The sequence below is a fragment of the Mastacembelus armatus genome, chromosome 17 (genome assembly GCF_900324485.2).
Source record: "Mastacembelus armatus chromosome 17, fMasArm1.2, whole genome shotgun sequence".
Lineage (NCBI taxonomy): Eukaryota > Metazoa > Chordata > Actinopteri > Synbranchiformes > Mastacembelidae > Mastacembelus > Mastacembelus armatus.
In genome coordinates this window covers 6,788,201-6,802,887 of record NC_046649.1, presented here as the reverse complement: position 1 = coordinate 6,802,887, position 14,687 = coordinate 6,788,201, and the positions used below count along the sequence as shown (strand labels likewise).

Here is a 14,687-nt window from a genome sequence, read left to right as displayed (position 1 = left end):
AAGGCAGGCAGGAAAGTTCGGATTTTAAAAAAGTAAAAAAGAAAGTGATCCATCAGACCATCCATCCATCTATCCATCCATCCATCCATCCATCCATCCATCCATTATCTATAGCCACTTATTCCTATTTAGGGTCACAGGGATCTGTTGGAGCCTATCCCAGCTCTCTTTGGGTGAAAAGCAGGGGTACACCCTGGACAGGTCACCAGTCCATCACAGTCCCTTAGACCAGTGGGTAATTTTTGTTACTGCTACTTGGAGTCACCCTACCTTTTATTATACCTGTTCTCACAAAACTGAATCGTTGGTTTGGCCATTTTTTAAATTTTAATTTATTTTTGAAGCCTCTAATACTGCTGGTTTACAGGTCTAAAGTGAAGCTTGACAACTACTGTTCTGTATGAACAATATGTGCTGATCCTGATCAGATTTAAGAACAATGTTAATATGATATGACAGATGTTATGATCATTTTATTTTTTCCTGGTTAATTTTTCACCATGCAGCACTCATCTTACAGTCAATAACCAGGAATGTATGCTGCTCTGTATGCGACCATGATGTCCCATTGAGTTACAGCAAATTCTGAGCCACCATGGCCAGAGTTATCTGATCCCTCTGGTCTTGCTGTGTAAAAATGTGTGTACATGTGTGTACAAGACACAAAGCCTCCAGTTCTTTGAGGGATCAATGTCTCTGATAGCTAGAGTAGGCTCCTATAATGCTTCAGTTTTGTTTTGCAGAATGGAAGAAGTTTTATTTCATGCTAATAGGAAACATCTCAAAAGATATGAATAACATCATATAAGTCGCTACTGTGTTTAAGCTTACATTAAGCCATGTATGATGAAGCATACAGAGGTGAGAAACGTGTAAATTAATTCTGAATGCAGTGCTATGGCTTGTAATCTCTGCTTTCCACTTTCTTTTCTTTTCCCCATCCATCACATTTCTACACCAAAATGTCTTCTGCTTTCTCTCTAAGTTGTTTCATGTTCCTTTGAAAACACACACTTTGTCAAGTTGCCGCATTGTGCTGAATGGTATTAAAATGACTTGCCTGAGTAGCTGTCTTTCAAACTTTGATTTAGTCACTTCAAAGTGCTTTTTCATGTGGTGTTCTGTTATTTTGTCCACCCCCTGCAGAGTTTGGAAGAGTGCATAGTCAAAAGCAATATGCTGCTGCAGATAAAAGTTGAGAAAAAGAGTGAACAGAATGGGAATAAGTGATGATGACAGGGGAAATATAATCTAAGGGCCAAAGATACTGTTAATTTAGTCACTCTAATGGTCCTTTCATTTCTGTCCACAAGGGGGAGTGAATGGGACTCAGGCAATTACATTTCACCCTGTCTCTTTCATAACAGATGGTCCAGGGGGGTTTGTGGGGTGGGCTGGGGTCTCCTGGTTGTTAAGAGAGATTAAATGGTAGAGACTGGGGAGTAGAGCTCTGATCTAAAATGGAGACTACAAAAAGAATGTGGGATACAGAGCTAATGATATCCAGCATTTGATTGGCTGGGAGGGAGGAATTAAATTACTGGGGGAGGGAATGATGGGAGCAGGGTTAATGTGTGTTGAGTGTGTTTGCGGTCTCATACTAGACAAAAGAAAAGGATGAATAAATGTGGTTAGTAAAAAACCATAAGTATAATTGTGTGTGTGTGTGCGTGTGTGTGTGTGTGTGCGTGTGTGTCTGCTCAAGCCACATATATAATTCATAACTCACTTATTGACCAATTTAAACAAAATCATAAATATGCTCCACTTCTCAGTTGCTATATTTTTATAGATATGGTAGTAATTAACATAGTTAACAATTGAAAATTCGTTTTTTATGTCCCCTCTATCATCACTGCTTTGTCCTTTCCCATGTTGCTAAGACTTTCATCTTAGCTTTTCCCTCTTTTTCCCCAGAACTTTCATATACACCTGATTTCTTTCCTCATCTCCCTATGTCGGCTTCTTCTTGGTGAGGTAGTTGTGGTAGTAGAAGTTACTGAAGACAGCAGTGAGGCTGACGGAGTAGGCCAACACAATCATGTTCATGGAGTCAGGGAAGTCACATTCTGCAAACAGGTTATAGGTGGTGTGGATGGTTACTGTGAAAAACTGGAGCTAGGGGGAGAAGTAAGGGAGAGACAGATGTCACCAACTGGCAGATTATCTGGACACTGAGTAGGAATAAGCACATGTAAGGAAATACACATTCTCACAAAAACCTGCCTTTGAGATTTTTAGACTGTTTGTTCTTGTAAAGACAGAGCAGCATGGATGATGACAGAAAAAAACTAAATCTTTTCCAAAAAAATATACCAAGAATTTGGTATAATTCAATGTTAAAAAAATGACAGGAAAGCAGCAAAACATAAAACAACACTCAAAACTGTCCTAACATTATATATTGGTTTTGTCACATTAAATTCTGGATTGTATCTCATATTTCCCATTTATGTTGCTGTAATGCAGGATTTTCTGGTATATGCAGCTTTGGCATATGGATAGGACAAAGGAAGTTGCTGCTGACAGACATAGCTCACTGTTTTTTTTTTTTTTTATTTTGCTCAGTAAACCCAAGATGTTTGATTACACTGTGTTTGCAATAATTTATTTTCCTTTCCAGAAAGAGGTTCCATTTTCTCCCGTCGATTTACACTTAACTCATTAGGACAAATTGAAAACATGGCAAAAACTGTGGCACATTGAATTGCTTAGAAAGACACACACCTGTGTGCTTAAGGACCCACAATTTCCACTGCATGTCAGGAGAAACTATGAAGTCCAAGCTGTAGACCTCTGTGTTAAAACTGTGGTAAGGCAAAGATCTAGGTAGTAGATTAGCTTACTATAGCTCCATATGTCCACCCGGCCCTTGCGGAATTTGTTCCTTAAGAGCCTCCTTAAGAGAGAGTCTAAGATAAGATCAGATATGATAAGAAAGATGTGATAGGATAAGATAAGATTTAGTATGTCTTGTGTTGAAGTGACACAGAGCTTTCAAAGGATGATAGTGTGTATCATTTTGCTACTCTCAATTAAGAACTGATGAAACCACTTTACAGAGCAACAACAGTGTTCATTTATTTTAAGCACGAGCAGTTTCATTGTTAGCCACTCTTAACAGCAGCTTTGTCTTTTTCTGACTTCCCATTTGCTTTTATACCAAACATTGTAATTTCAGTGTTTCAGTTTTCTGTGTGTGGTACAGAGGACAATCATTTGATTGTGTTCAACCAGCCCTTCTTCACATTAAGATGAAAGCAGTTGAAACACCACCACAGCACAATGTGCAAGCTGAGTCTTTTCTAATAAATTCTGACGAGGCTGCAAAGTTTGTAAATGTTATTGCATCCAAGTTATTTTTGTTTTGTAGTTTTATTACAGCATGATAAACACAAACGTATGAGAGACATACACCAAAAACTATACCAAAACAGGCAAAGACTTGCCAATGTGGAATGCAGTTAGCCTGGCCACCCAGACTAACTCTATACAAAGAATTAGTCTGGAATCTCTTTGGTTGAGATCGATTTCCAAGGGGAATGGTGCGAATGACGTGCGCTAGCGAATGACTATTGTTGTTTTGTGCTGTAAACACATGAGAATACATGGTGTTATCACCAGTTCTGTGTAGGAAAACAGGACAAGCCAGTTGTAGAAAGGCTTGGGACTGGCATTAAGCAATGTTATAAACAAGTCAGTGCCTATGTGCTGTGCAAAGCTTGTTTAAATCTGATTGGATGACTGCAGTGTAAAGCCCGCCCCATTGCAAATTAACAGCTGTAATTGGCCTGGCCTTTTTGAGACCGGAAGAAAAGACTCTATGGCAGGGTATCCAGACCCACATGCTTTCACTAAGAACAGAGCGGGTGTGGCCGGCCAGGCTAGAATACTGGGGACACTATACGCTCACTGGCCACTTTATTAGGTATACCTGTTCAATTGCTTGTTAACACAAAGAGCTAATCAGCCAATCACATGATTGTGTCTCAATGCATTTAGGAATGTAGACGGAGTCAAGACGACTTGCTGAAGTTCAAACCAAGCATCAGAATAGGGAGGAAAGGGGATTTAAGTGACTTTGAACGTGGCCAAAAAAGAGGAAATATCCAATGAGCGGCAGTTGCCTTTCTAATGTCAGAGGTCAAAGGAACATGGGCAGACTGGTTTGAGATGATAGAAAGGCAAAAGTAGCTCAAATAACCATTCATTACAACCAAGGTATGCAGAATACCATCTCTGAACACACAACACATCAAACCTTGAAGCAGATGGGCTACAGCAGCAGAAAACCACACCTGGTGCCACTCCCGTCAACTAAGAAGAGGAAACTGAGGCTACAGTTCGCACAGGTCTGGTCTAATGAGTCAGCAGCAACATTCAGATGGTAGGGTCAGAATTTGGCATAAACAACATAAAAGTATGGATCCATCCTCCCTTGTATCAATGGTTCAGGCTGGTGATGGTATAACGGTGTGGGGGATATTATCCTGCCACATTTTGAGCCCCTTACTACCTACTGAGCATCGTTCAAACACCACAGCCTACCTGAGTATTCCTGCTGACCATGTCCATCCCTTTATGACCACAGTGTACCCATCTTCTGATGGCTGCTTCCAGCAGGATAATGCACCATGTCACAAAGCTCAAATCATCTCAAACTGGTTTCTTAAACATGTCAATGAGTTCACTGACCTCCAATGGCCACCACAGTCACCAGATCTCCATCCAACAGAACACCTTTGGGATGTGGTGGAATGGGTGATTCGTATCATGGATGTGCAGTTGACAAATCTGCAGCAACTGCATGCTGCCATGAATGTTTCCAACACCTTGTTGAATCTATGCCATGAAGAATTAATAAGTTCTGAAGGCAAAAGGGGGTCCAACCTGGTACTAGCAAGGTGTACCTAATAAAGTGGCCAGTGAGTGTATATTCACATGAATTCCAAAACTGATATATTTTTACGTAGAGATGCATTACCGTAGCAGCAGATCTGGCTGTCTTTGTGCTACAGGTGGAACTACAGACTCTTTTTATTATAACAGGTGTTCAGTGTAATCAGACTGAATTATGCTGAAGCATAAATGAGAGCTGATCAACAAAATTACCCCATCAGGTGATACAAGATGCATTTTGCCACATTAACCTAGAAAAGTGGTTCATTTATGGATAAATGCAGTAAGTGACAACATCCTGAACTGAAAACAGAAAGGAAGGGAAAGGGAAGTGAGGCAAAGCAAATATTGAAATGAATGTACACACACACACACACACACATACTGACCAGCTGTAGGGAGGTGAGATAGTGATTGGTCATGCTCAGTCCTAGAGCTGCCAGGCCAGAGTACAGATGCATCACCACGTGGACCAGGGAGTTGATCAGACCAATGAGAAAAACTATGCACAAGCACACAGGATGAGTATTACATATTATGCCTTTGAGCAAATGTGTCAGCGTTTTTCTGGAACTAAATCCACATAATTTGTGCATTTTGTTCTGTTTTCATGACATTTCGTGAAATCGAGCTAGTGAGTTGGCGTGTACTCACACTGGCCCCCAGCCACATATTTAACCCCAGCCCACCAGCTGAAGATCATGGCGGCATGATGGTACACACGGAGGAAGGTCAGCTGACTGTTCTTCTTGCACAGGATAAAAAAGATCTGAACCACATAAAAATACAGAAAGGAAAGGTGTAAGATCTTAGAGCCTGACACTGAGATTTATCCCTTCATGTTGGTGTTGCTGTAAGTAACACTCTTCACTCCTTTGTTACTCACAGTGTCACTGAGCTCTATAACTTTTGAGAAGTAGAACCACCAGCACACTCTGGCCATCTGACAAACAGGATGAAAAATATATTAGCCTGCTTTTAAAATTCTTTATTAAAATCTTATAATATGGTCTCCAGAGTGTCATTTCCACTGCAGATAATTTGTTTCACAGTATTCTGTCTTTAAACTGTAATTTTAGGAGACATAAGCATTTTGTGAATTACTTCAAATGTATTCAAGTCATCATGTCTAGTTCACTAAAACTTGTGCATGTAGACTCATAAAACCAATTCTAGAGGGAAACCTTATCAAGAAAATTGTATAAAATATCATGCTGTAAAAATTTACCCTCATGGCCAGTGGGCTGTCGCTGTAGTCAACTGGCTGGCACAGCAGACTGTATCTGGCCAACCAGGAAGAGGCTGTGAACTGGAAAGACAAAAGCTCCTTTCATCTCAAACAGCACAGGGACCTTTCATCCCATTTTGGCACACATATATTCACTGTGAATAAGTGAAATCACTTCCTGTTGAACTCACAACTCCCATAATAGACAGGACACATAAAAGGAATATCCACAGATTTGCATCTGACACGCAGATATGGAGGATTTTTCCTATTAAACTAAAATAGATGTTTTGGTCACTACATGCAACAGAAACAAACTGGGAACATTTACTGTAAAGTCATAGTGTTTGGTTAGCTCTTTAGCTGCCAGCTCATATTCACCAGCTGTTTGTTGCTTTTGTTGGTGCTGGATACTGGGCTTTTCAAGCATTTTCATTGAAAACTGCTGCCTGTTGGAAGAAAATCTGTCTCATATTTTCTGTTATTCACATTTTGTTGTTGTTTCCTGGCTAAATACCAATTCCACTCATTGATGTCCTATTTCCCGAATTTACATCTTTTCCTTGTGTCCTAATTCCACCACATAATATGCAAGGAAAAAAAGCAAGGACAGAGGAGCTAGGAAACATGTTTTAGGAGACATGACACGACATGATATGGTCCTTAATGTTTCGTCATAAACTGATTCCTGATAAAGGGGTGTGTCAATCTGACTTTGGCAAAGGATGCACTTATGTATACTTGGTTATAGTGAACTCCTGTCACCAATCACAAAATTTGCTAAGAGAGCATGAAGACTGAACCAAACAGTAATGTTGTGGGTTGTGGAATAAAAATAATAACCTGAAAGAAGCTAAAAAGCTTCCTAGAGCTGGGAGAAACTGCACTTTCAACTTGCACTGACCCCTTTCACCTTGTTATTTGATCTATTGTTCTATTGTTCAGAAAAGCATTAATTGCATTTAAAGATTAAATGTTGAGATTTAAACTCTGGATGTGATATTTCAATGTTAATACATACATATTTCTTCTATATGTCAATCCTGTGTAGATGGTTTAGGTTTCCATGATCTAGGTATTATGTTTGTTGCATGTCAGAAACTGCTTGCGGGTTTTTTGACTTGACTAAAATGTTAGAAAAGCTCTTCAGCAGATTATCCAGCTGCCCCATACCTCTCTAGAAGTTCCTGCATATGATTAAAATGGTACCTCATAGAACGTGTAGGCAGACAGGCTGACCATGACAAAGTTGTAAACTATCAGGACAGGCTTGAGGTGGACTGGCTGCCTCTTAGCCATGAGCTTTGGCCCTGCGCATATAATGATCAGGTCACACAGGAAGACAAAGGTTATTGGCACAGGAGAGTACACCAGCAGCCAACTCCCCGTCCTCTTGTCTAGATAGAGAAAAAGCCAGAGAAAGACAATAATGAAGACAAAGATTATGCTGACTTCTGTAAGAAATATCTAATAGTATATCACTAGGATATTATATTGATAAAACAACAAAGACTTTCCTCCATTTTCCAGAATCCCCTGGTAGAATAGCTGCAATTTCTGCCAGATGGTGAGATCCTGGAAACCGTGAGGTGAGGGGAAATACTTTCAGTATCTAGTAAGTGCAAAACTGAACCAAGCAGTGTTGCAAACCAAAATCTGGGAACAGTGCACCTGAAAAAAAATGCTGTTGCAATAAATGACAGGCACAGCAGCTTTGAAGGTCAAAAAACGTATTCACAGAAGCTGAGCAAGCATGTACATAAAACTGTATTCTTGTTCTTATTCTATGTTATTTTATAGTGCTTGCTTCTGCTTACCTCCACTAACATTATTGTTTTGTGTTGTTTTATAGTTTGTTGTATCGAGGCTTCAGTCATGCAACCTTCATCATAGAAGAAGGAAGGAGGAAGTGATGCTCACTGAAAACACACCACTGAACTTCATTTTGTATAAGAGAATAGAAAAATTTCTCTGTTTACAAATCGCACACATAAACTGCAGTGTTACATAAACAGGAACACCCCACTGATAATTTGATTAAGCCACACAGAGATGATCTGGATTATAATTCAAGGATTAAGGCCTAATCCAAATGTACCTCTGATAAAGGATAATAACTAATAATCCTCTTGATGAAATTCTACCTAACTCGGACAACAAGGTGATGAATTTACCATAATATATGATAGTGCTGCCATCTAGTGTTCTTAGATGAAAGCTTATCACACAGCAGGTTATTTCTTTATTCTTTCAGTTTCCTTTATATCTCAGATGAAGCAGAGTGTGCATGCATATCGGTGCCTCTTGAGCTCTGCCTGTGATTGGCCTATTGATCAACTCAGTTTTGGTCTTTGACTAAACCTAACCCTAATTTCACTGTCTAATTAAACATGTTAAACCTTTACTGTGTACCTTCATCCACAGTGAGCAATATCCAATATACAAGGTAGTCTGAAAGGAAAAGAATCTATTCTTATATATTCTATATATAATAGAAGATACTTTTCTGTCCAAGCGTAATTACTGTGCTGAGGCAACAAGCTGTGTGGACAGAGCTAAGTAGTTTAGCCCCGTCCTGTTGTTTCTTCATAAGGATTTACAGAGGAAATCCCTAACAGAGCCAGGCTTTGACAACCAGCTGAGGTTTGTATACATATGTGAATACTACAGCAGTACACAAATATTTTGGTTGATACTGTCATTATGTATTGTAGTGCTAGTGACAACTATAGCAATCTGCAATATCCAGACTAGGATGTGGTGCACACTGTTAATGTAATTTAATGCAATATGAAAAGAGACATCCACGCAAAGATGATGGTGACAACTCAGTAATACCGATAAAGATTAACTTTTAATGTGATTCACGTATATGTTGATCCAGTCAGTAGCAAGAATAGATGCAGGCTTAAATATTTCATGTTAACATGAAGCTTAATAATAACAGATTTTGGACAAGAACGTGTAAGCTTTGAGAACATGCCCTTACCTTCATTCTGATTGTCGTAGTTTTTATCCTCAGCTCTTCCACCGATCAGAGCATGCTGCATCTCAGCCATATGTTAAGTGGCACTGGGGTAATCCACCTGTTCTGTATGTGTGTGGATGTGTATGTGTGTGTGTGTGCTTGACATATGGCAGTGTGTTCCCTTGTACTACGCAGGCCAAGTACTTGTCAGCTAAATCCCATCTATCAGTGTTACAGTGTATTTAGAGTACATATGATTGTAACTCTTATAATTTCATTTGACTTAATGATAAATGGTGGCTCATTCAGAGCCAATAAGAATAATCAGCAATAACCCATTGTAGACCCACTGCCTCATTCGTGAAATCCTGACAGCAGAGGGAAGAATTATATTCAGTATTCATTTGTGTGTGTGTGTGTGTGTGTGTGTGTATCTCAGTTAAACTATCATGAATTACACTGACCACAGACATAAGTGTTTGTATCAGTTTTAATGTGTTAGAGATTGCTTGTTATTAATTACACTTTAAATTGTGTTTAAAAACTCCCCAAAAAATCTCGAAGTTCATTCTGTATTTATGTGGTTCATGACAATGAAAGAAAGTAACATAGAAAACATGCAAAAGTCAGTAATAGTGTAGGTTAATCCTGTACTCCAGCTTATGACATTCAAACTACAGTCACACTCTTAAAAAAACATCCCATTTAAATTGGACATTAAAATACGTGACTTTTCAGTTGACATATAATTTTAAATGATAAAAAAATGACTACATTAGTAAATGTATCCCTAAGCTAACCTGAAAAATCCATTTCAGACAGTAAGCTGGCTGAGGTTTGCTCAGCAGCAGTACACACCATCTTCTGGCTCTGTGTAAATTAAAGTCAGTCCACCCCATCTCCTGCCACACATCCATCTGCAGCCTCCTGCAGGCAGGTTTCACACTGCAGACCTCATTAATGGGAGAAGAAAGGGCAGAACTGGCTATTATAGCCACACAGTGCAGTCAGGTATGGAAATGCTAGCAGAGGAACCACATCTTTTACTACTGTCCAAAACAGATTCAAATGTCCAGTGACCTGTCTTTTTACCTATATGATCTAAAGCCCAAAATAAATGTATTTTACCCCAAAATACAAGTTATTAAATTGGAACTAAGTAAAGATAAAAGTGGCAGGTAAAAATCCTAGTAAATAAACGTGTCATTATTTTCTATGGTGATGATGGTGATGATGGGGGTGGTGATGATGATGATTGACAGGATGGAGAAGAGTTTTATTCTGACTTCTATTCTGCTGATGTTGGGAGTGATTCCCATGACTGGTATGATGGTGAGCATGGTGAGGATGATGATGATGGATGTGCTGATGAGTTCCAGGTGCTTTGTCTTCCTCCGCTGTTTCATCAGTGGCCCGTTGAACTGTAGCTAACGTAGTTTGGTTAACACTCAACTGTGCTGTCTCGTTCTTGCCACTTGATAAAGTAGAATTAGCCTGAGAAAGATAAAATTCCTGTTACAATTTCATAGAATGGAAAACATTGACAAACCACTTGTTAAGAATTGTGCTACAATTCAGATCCATGCTTTTCTGTGTGCATTCTGTGTGATTGCTTACAGTGCAATTGCAGATATTTTTCAGGTAAGTGGCTCTGATTGCAGCCTCTACGTAGGGTTGTTGCAAGAAACTGTAAGGTAGCACGATATGGAAGGTGAGGAGGCCGCACCTGGAAAAAATGGAGAAATCTCAGAGACTGATTTACATGTGTTGCAGATCCTTTTTTGCATCTCCTGCTGTGTGTGACTCAGAACTGTGCTTTTAAAATTTTTCAAATAATGGACCTCCATCTTATCACAAACAAGTTGGCAGTTGGATATACATATTATTAATCTGAAGCAAGGTAAAAATTAATGAGAAGTTAAACACGGGGAAGCAAGGGTGCCGAAAGTAATATTTAGAGTTAAAACCCTAATGGGCTTGTCTTTGTATAAAACACGCTAAACCTGTGTTGAAAGTATCTAAATTTGACCTACAAAGGCCTGTGGCTTTACCTATCATACACCAGGAAATCATCTTTGTCACCATCCAGGGCCTCCCACACATCACTTTGTAATGGAGCCTGCTGGTACACAGGAACACCAGGGGGAGCCCTTCTCTTCAGTTCCCAATACATTGCTCTGGACATAGCCTCTCGCTCATTTACTATCATGAAAGACACATCTGTCATGTTGCTGCGGTTCAGTCTGTCCTGCAGGTCTCGAATTCTACAGACAGATAGAGGTAGAAAATAGAAAATTTCACATTTTACACATTGCACCTTTAATCTTTTCATGTGCAAACGTGGTCTAAGTCGTGTGTGTGTATTTTACTTGGAGGCCTGAATGAGACAGAATTGTCAGCTAGCCTTCAGCAGTGCCACCACAACTACATTTCCCAGCAGCTTTTGCATGGGTGCATGCCCCTTGATATCCCAGTGTGGGGCCGGTTTGCAGATCCTGGAGGTAACACTGTCCTCTTCCACAAACAGCGCGACATGTGACGCCCACAGCAGACCTGGAAGGGCCGTATAGAGCCGCAGCAACAAGAGAGAGTGCATTTTCCCCCCCATGGCTGCTCGGACTAAACCTGCTTGATAAAAGACAATATACAATATACAATACAAGTACTGCCTTTAGCACAGAGGTTTTATATGCAGCTTTTCAAATCACTAAACTAAAAACTAGTTTTAAGACATGAATTAAAATAAAACCTAAATCTATAAAAGGAAAAAAAGATGTAGTCAATAAAGCTGTGTCATTATCACCTATTGATCTTGTGCTAAAGCCTCTGTCCAACAATAGTTCATAATAGTAAATGTAGTGTGTAGGCTGCAATGCAGAGCAAGACATGCAGACAAAAGCAGATTACATTTTTGGCAGGTTGTTCCTGCCTAGAACTAAATGGCCACTCAGCCTGATCTCAAAATAATTTTAAAAAGCAATTAGTCTTTGTGTCTGTTACAGCAAGTGGAGATAATCAGCAGAACAAGTTTATTATGTGGTAAACAACAAAGAGACTGAAGAATGTCAGGGCAAATGGTCAGACAGGCTGGCAGGCAAACAGGCATTTCGAAAAACAAAGAGAAGGACAGATATTTATAACCACAAACAATAAAGTCTGTACAAACAGGGTCTTGATTCAATTTGATTATGCATATTTAGCATTTGATTTAACACAAAATTGTAAATTCTATTAAATTATAAATTTAATAGCAACCAGGACACCAGTGTCTAGAAGACGTCAACATTACAGAAACAGCATGTGTCCCCTAAGTGGAGAGTACCACCTAAATTCATGTGCATTTTAACAAAGTAACTATTTTGAAAGTTAAAAGAACTCCTACTCATCTGACATAAAATTGGGTTTAGAAATGAACTCTTCAAATTAGGACTGTTATTAAAAATAAGCCAAATATGAGGCCAGAAAGAATCTCTTACCTCTGCTCTCTCTATCTTGTGACTGATATGAACAGCCTGTTGTTTTTACAGCCTTTGCAGTGGACTAATCACTTCCCCCAAATCAAACAGAGAAAGACAGACACACAAAGAGGGAGAGAGAGAGAGAGAAGCCTTTAAATTGAAAGTAACTACATCAACAACTGAGCAAACACATTTAGAAACATTTGTCATGTATATGATATGATGTATGTGTCATGTAATCCTTGATTTTTTTTGTAGCAGTAAATATTGTTACTCTCTAGATGAATGTGGGTTAGTTTTTTTTTTCTTTTTAATCTGACCTGTGCATTAGCTGAACTTTTCATACTAAGGAAATGTTAGTGTGCTAATATGCTCAACTAAGAGTGAACACAGTCAGCATGCCTGCTAAGCATACATGCTAAGTGCTGGTTAGCATTTAAAACACTTGTGTGCCAAAAGTCACTATCATGACTGTAGACTTAACCCTGTTCACCAGCAGAAGGACATATTTGCTTCACTACACAAGTCAGGCTTTGGACTGTGTAGAGGTGAATGCCACACTGACAAACAAACCAAATGAAATCACTTTTGTACAGCCCAACAGATCAAAATCAATCACAGAAGTGACAGGCTTAAAGAAACAGAGTTGTATTGACAGTCCAAGAAACTGATGTGTACTGTACTGTATACCTCTACTGTGCAATATCAAATGCATTGATCAGTCCTAACCTGTATGTTGTCACTTGTATTTGTTTTGACCATTATGTTCTCTTTACAGTTTACCTCAGACAACTCACCAGCCACAAAACAAATATCTAATCTTTCATGTGAGTGATTTGTTCAAAGTCCACACCGGGCTCAAACAAAATTAATTTAATTTGATGCTACATAGGCTAACATACATCACCTGGTAGTATTTGACATTTGCAAAGAGATGTTTGAAACTTTACCTCATTATGTGTGTACTGAGATTTGTTATTATGTAAATGAATCTACAAATTTCTAAATAGATTTAAAAAGGAAGTGAGTGTTATGAATGTGTACACATACTGTATCTGTAAATGTGTACTGTAACTTGTAAAGAAGTACACTAAAAAGTGAATGTGTACAGAAATATGTAATAAAGTAAACACTAATGGGATTTGCACATTTGTAAGACAATCTGCAAATACATGCACTCAAAAAATGTATTTAAATTTCCTTTTATTAACTGTTCGTCTATTTATGTTCAAGAGCTGGAAATCTCTTAACTCACTTCATTTCCTGCAGGTATTGCTCTAAATTTAGGGTCTCTATACATGTGACTTTTACTGCTCTCCTACCATGCCTGGTATATCCAAATATGTGCGTTATTTTTTTGTAGTTCAAGCTTTTCTCATGTTCCCTCATAACAATGTCCTGATTAAAATCACTGGGTACACGTCTCTGAGTCTGAGGGCAGAATAAAGCTCTGAGCTACAGACACACATTTACATATCTCAGGTCCAGCAGAAGTGTAACCAGCCATGGAAAAAAAAAAAGTCAATTTAGAGATGGAAAAAAACAATTATGTGTTTCACTCTTAAAGCTAAAACATTTATATTCAGTACATATATTTAATAGTTGTTTTATATATGTATAAATCTTATTTGTGTCCACAGATTTTTTACACATTCACAATACATTAACAGGTTCTTGTACATAGACATTTGCAAAGAAAATGGCTACAGTAATATCGCAATCATCATGAGACTGGATATATGAACACTTCCAAGATATAACAGTCAAATATCCATCAGAATGAAAATGTGAACCCATATATATGAAATTATGCTACTTATTTTTAAGTAGAGGGTTTACGTTTATTTCATTGACTGAACACCACTCAAGGAGTGTTCTCCCTAAGAAATTCTTTTATTTGTCACTGATAAAACGATTTTGATAACACTGCTGACAACACAGTTTAAGCCCCAGCTTTACTCATTATGTTTAAATGGTAATATAATACAGGAGATTAACTTTCAACCTAGTTGTATGCTACTGCTTTATACACACTATCAACAAATATTTTGTGAATTTTACCAAATATAAAACTTGCATAATGTACAAAGAACAGTACATTGAAAATGATTACATGCCAGGGTACTCCTCATAA

The 14,687-nt window shown here is 38.6% G+C and overlaps 2 protein-coding genes across 3 annotated transcripts; both read right to left on the bottom strand.

Moving 5' to 3' along the window:
• Positions 1-1,788: 1,788 nt before the first annotated feature.
• On the bottom strand, positions 1,789-9,214 carry elovl8a (ELOVL fatty acid elongase 8a). Its single transcript, XM_026313911.1, has 8 exons — positions 9,117-9,214; positions 7,647-7,702; positions 7,337-7,526; positions 6,128-6,208; positions 5,786-5,842; positions 5,554-5,668; positions 5,289-5,401; positions 1,789-2,118 (listed from the first exon to the last, which is right to left on the bottom strand). The coding sequence occupies exons 1-8, from the start codon at positions 9,120-9,122 to the stop codon at positions 1,954-1,956; spliced, it is 783 nt and encodes a 260-aa protein (XP_026169696.1). The 5' UTR covers positions 9,123-9,214; the 3' UTR covers positions 1,789-1,953.
• Positions 9,215-9,655: 441 nt separating this feature from the next.
• On the bottom strand, positions 9,656-11,716 carry selenop2 (selenoprotein P2). Of its 2 annotated transcripts, XR_003296073.1 has the most exons (5): positions 11,465-11,716; positions 11,147-11,359; positions 10,713-10,821; positions 9,954-10,589; positions 9,656-9,665 (listed from the first exon to the last, which is right to left on the bottom strand). XR_003296073.1 is itself a non-coding variant. In XM_026313917.1 (4 exons), exons 1-4 carry the CDS (start codon positions 11,701-11,703, stop codon positions 10,302-10,304), a joined length of 849 nt encoding a protein of 282 aa, XP_026169702.1. In that variant the 5' UTR covers positions 11,704-11,716; the 3' UTR covers positions 9,853-10,301. The 2 variants fall into 2 exon arrangements, 1 of the variants encoding a protein (XP_026169702.1); XM_026313917.1 differs by lacking the exon at positions 9,656-9,665 and having other exon boundaries at positions 9,853-10,589.
• Between the last annotated feature and the right edge of the window lie 2,971 nt (positions 11,717-14,687).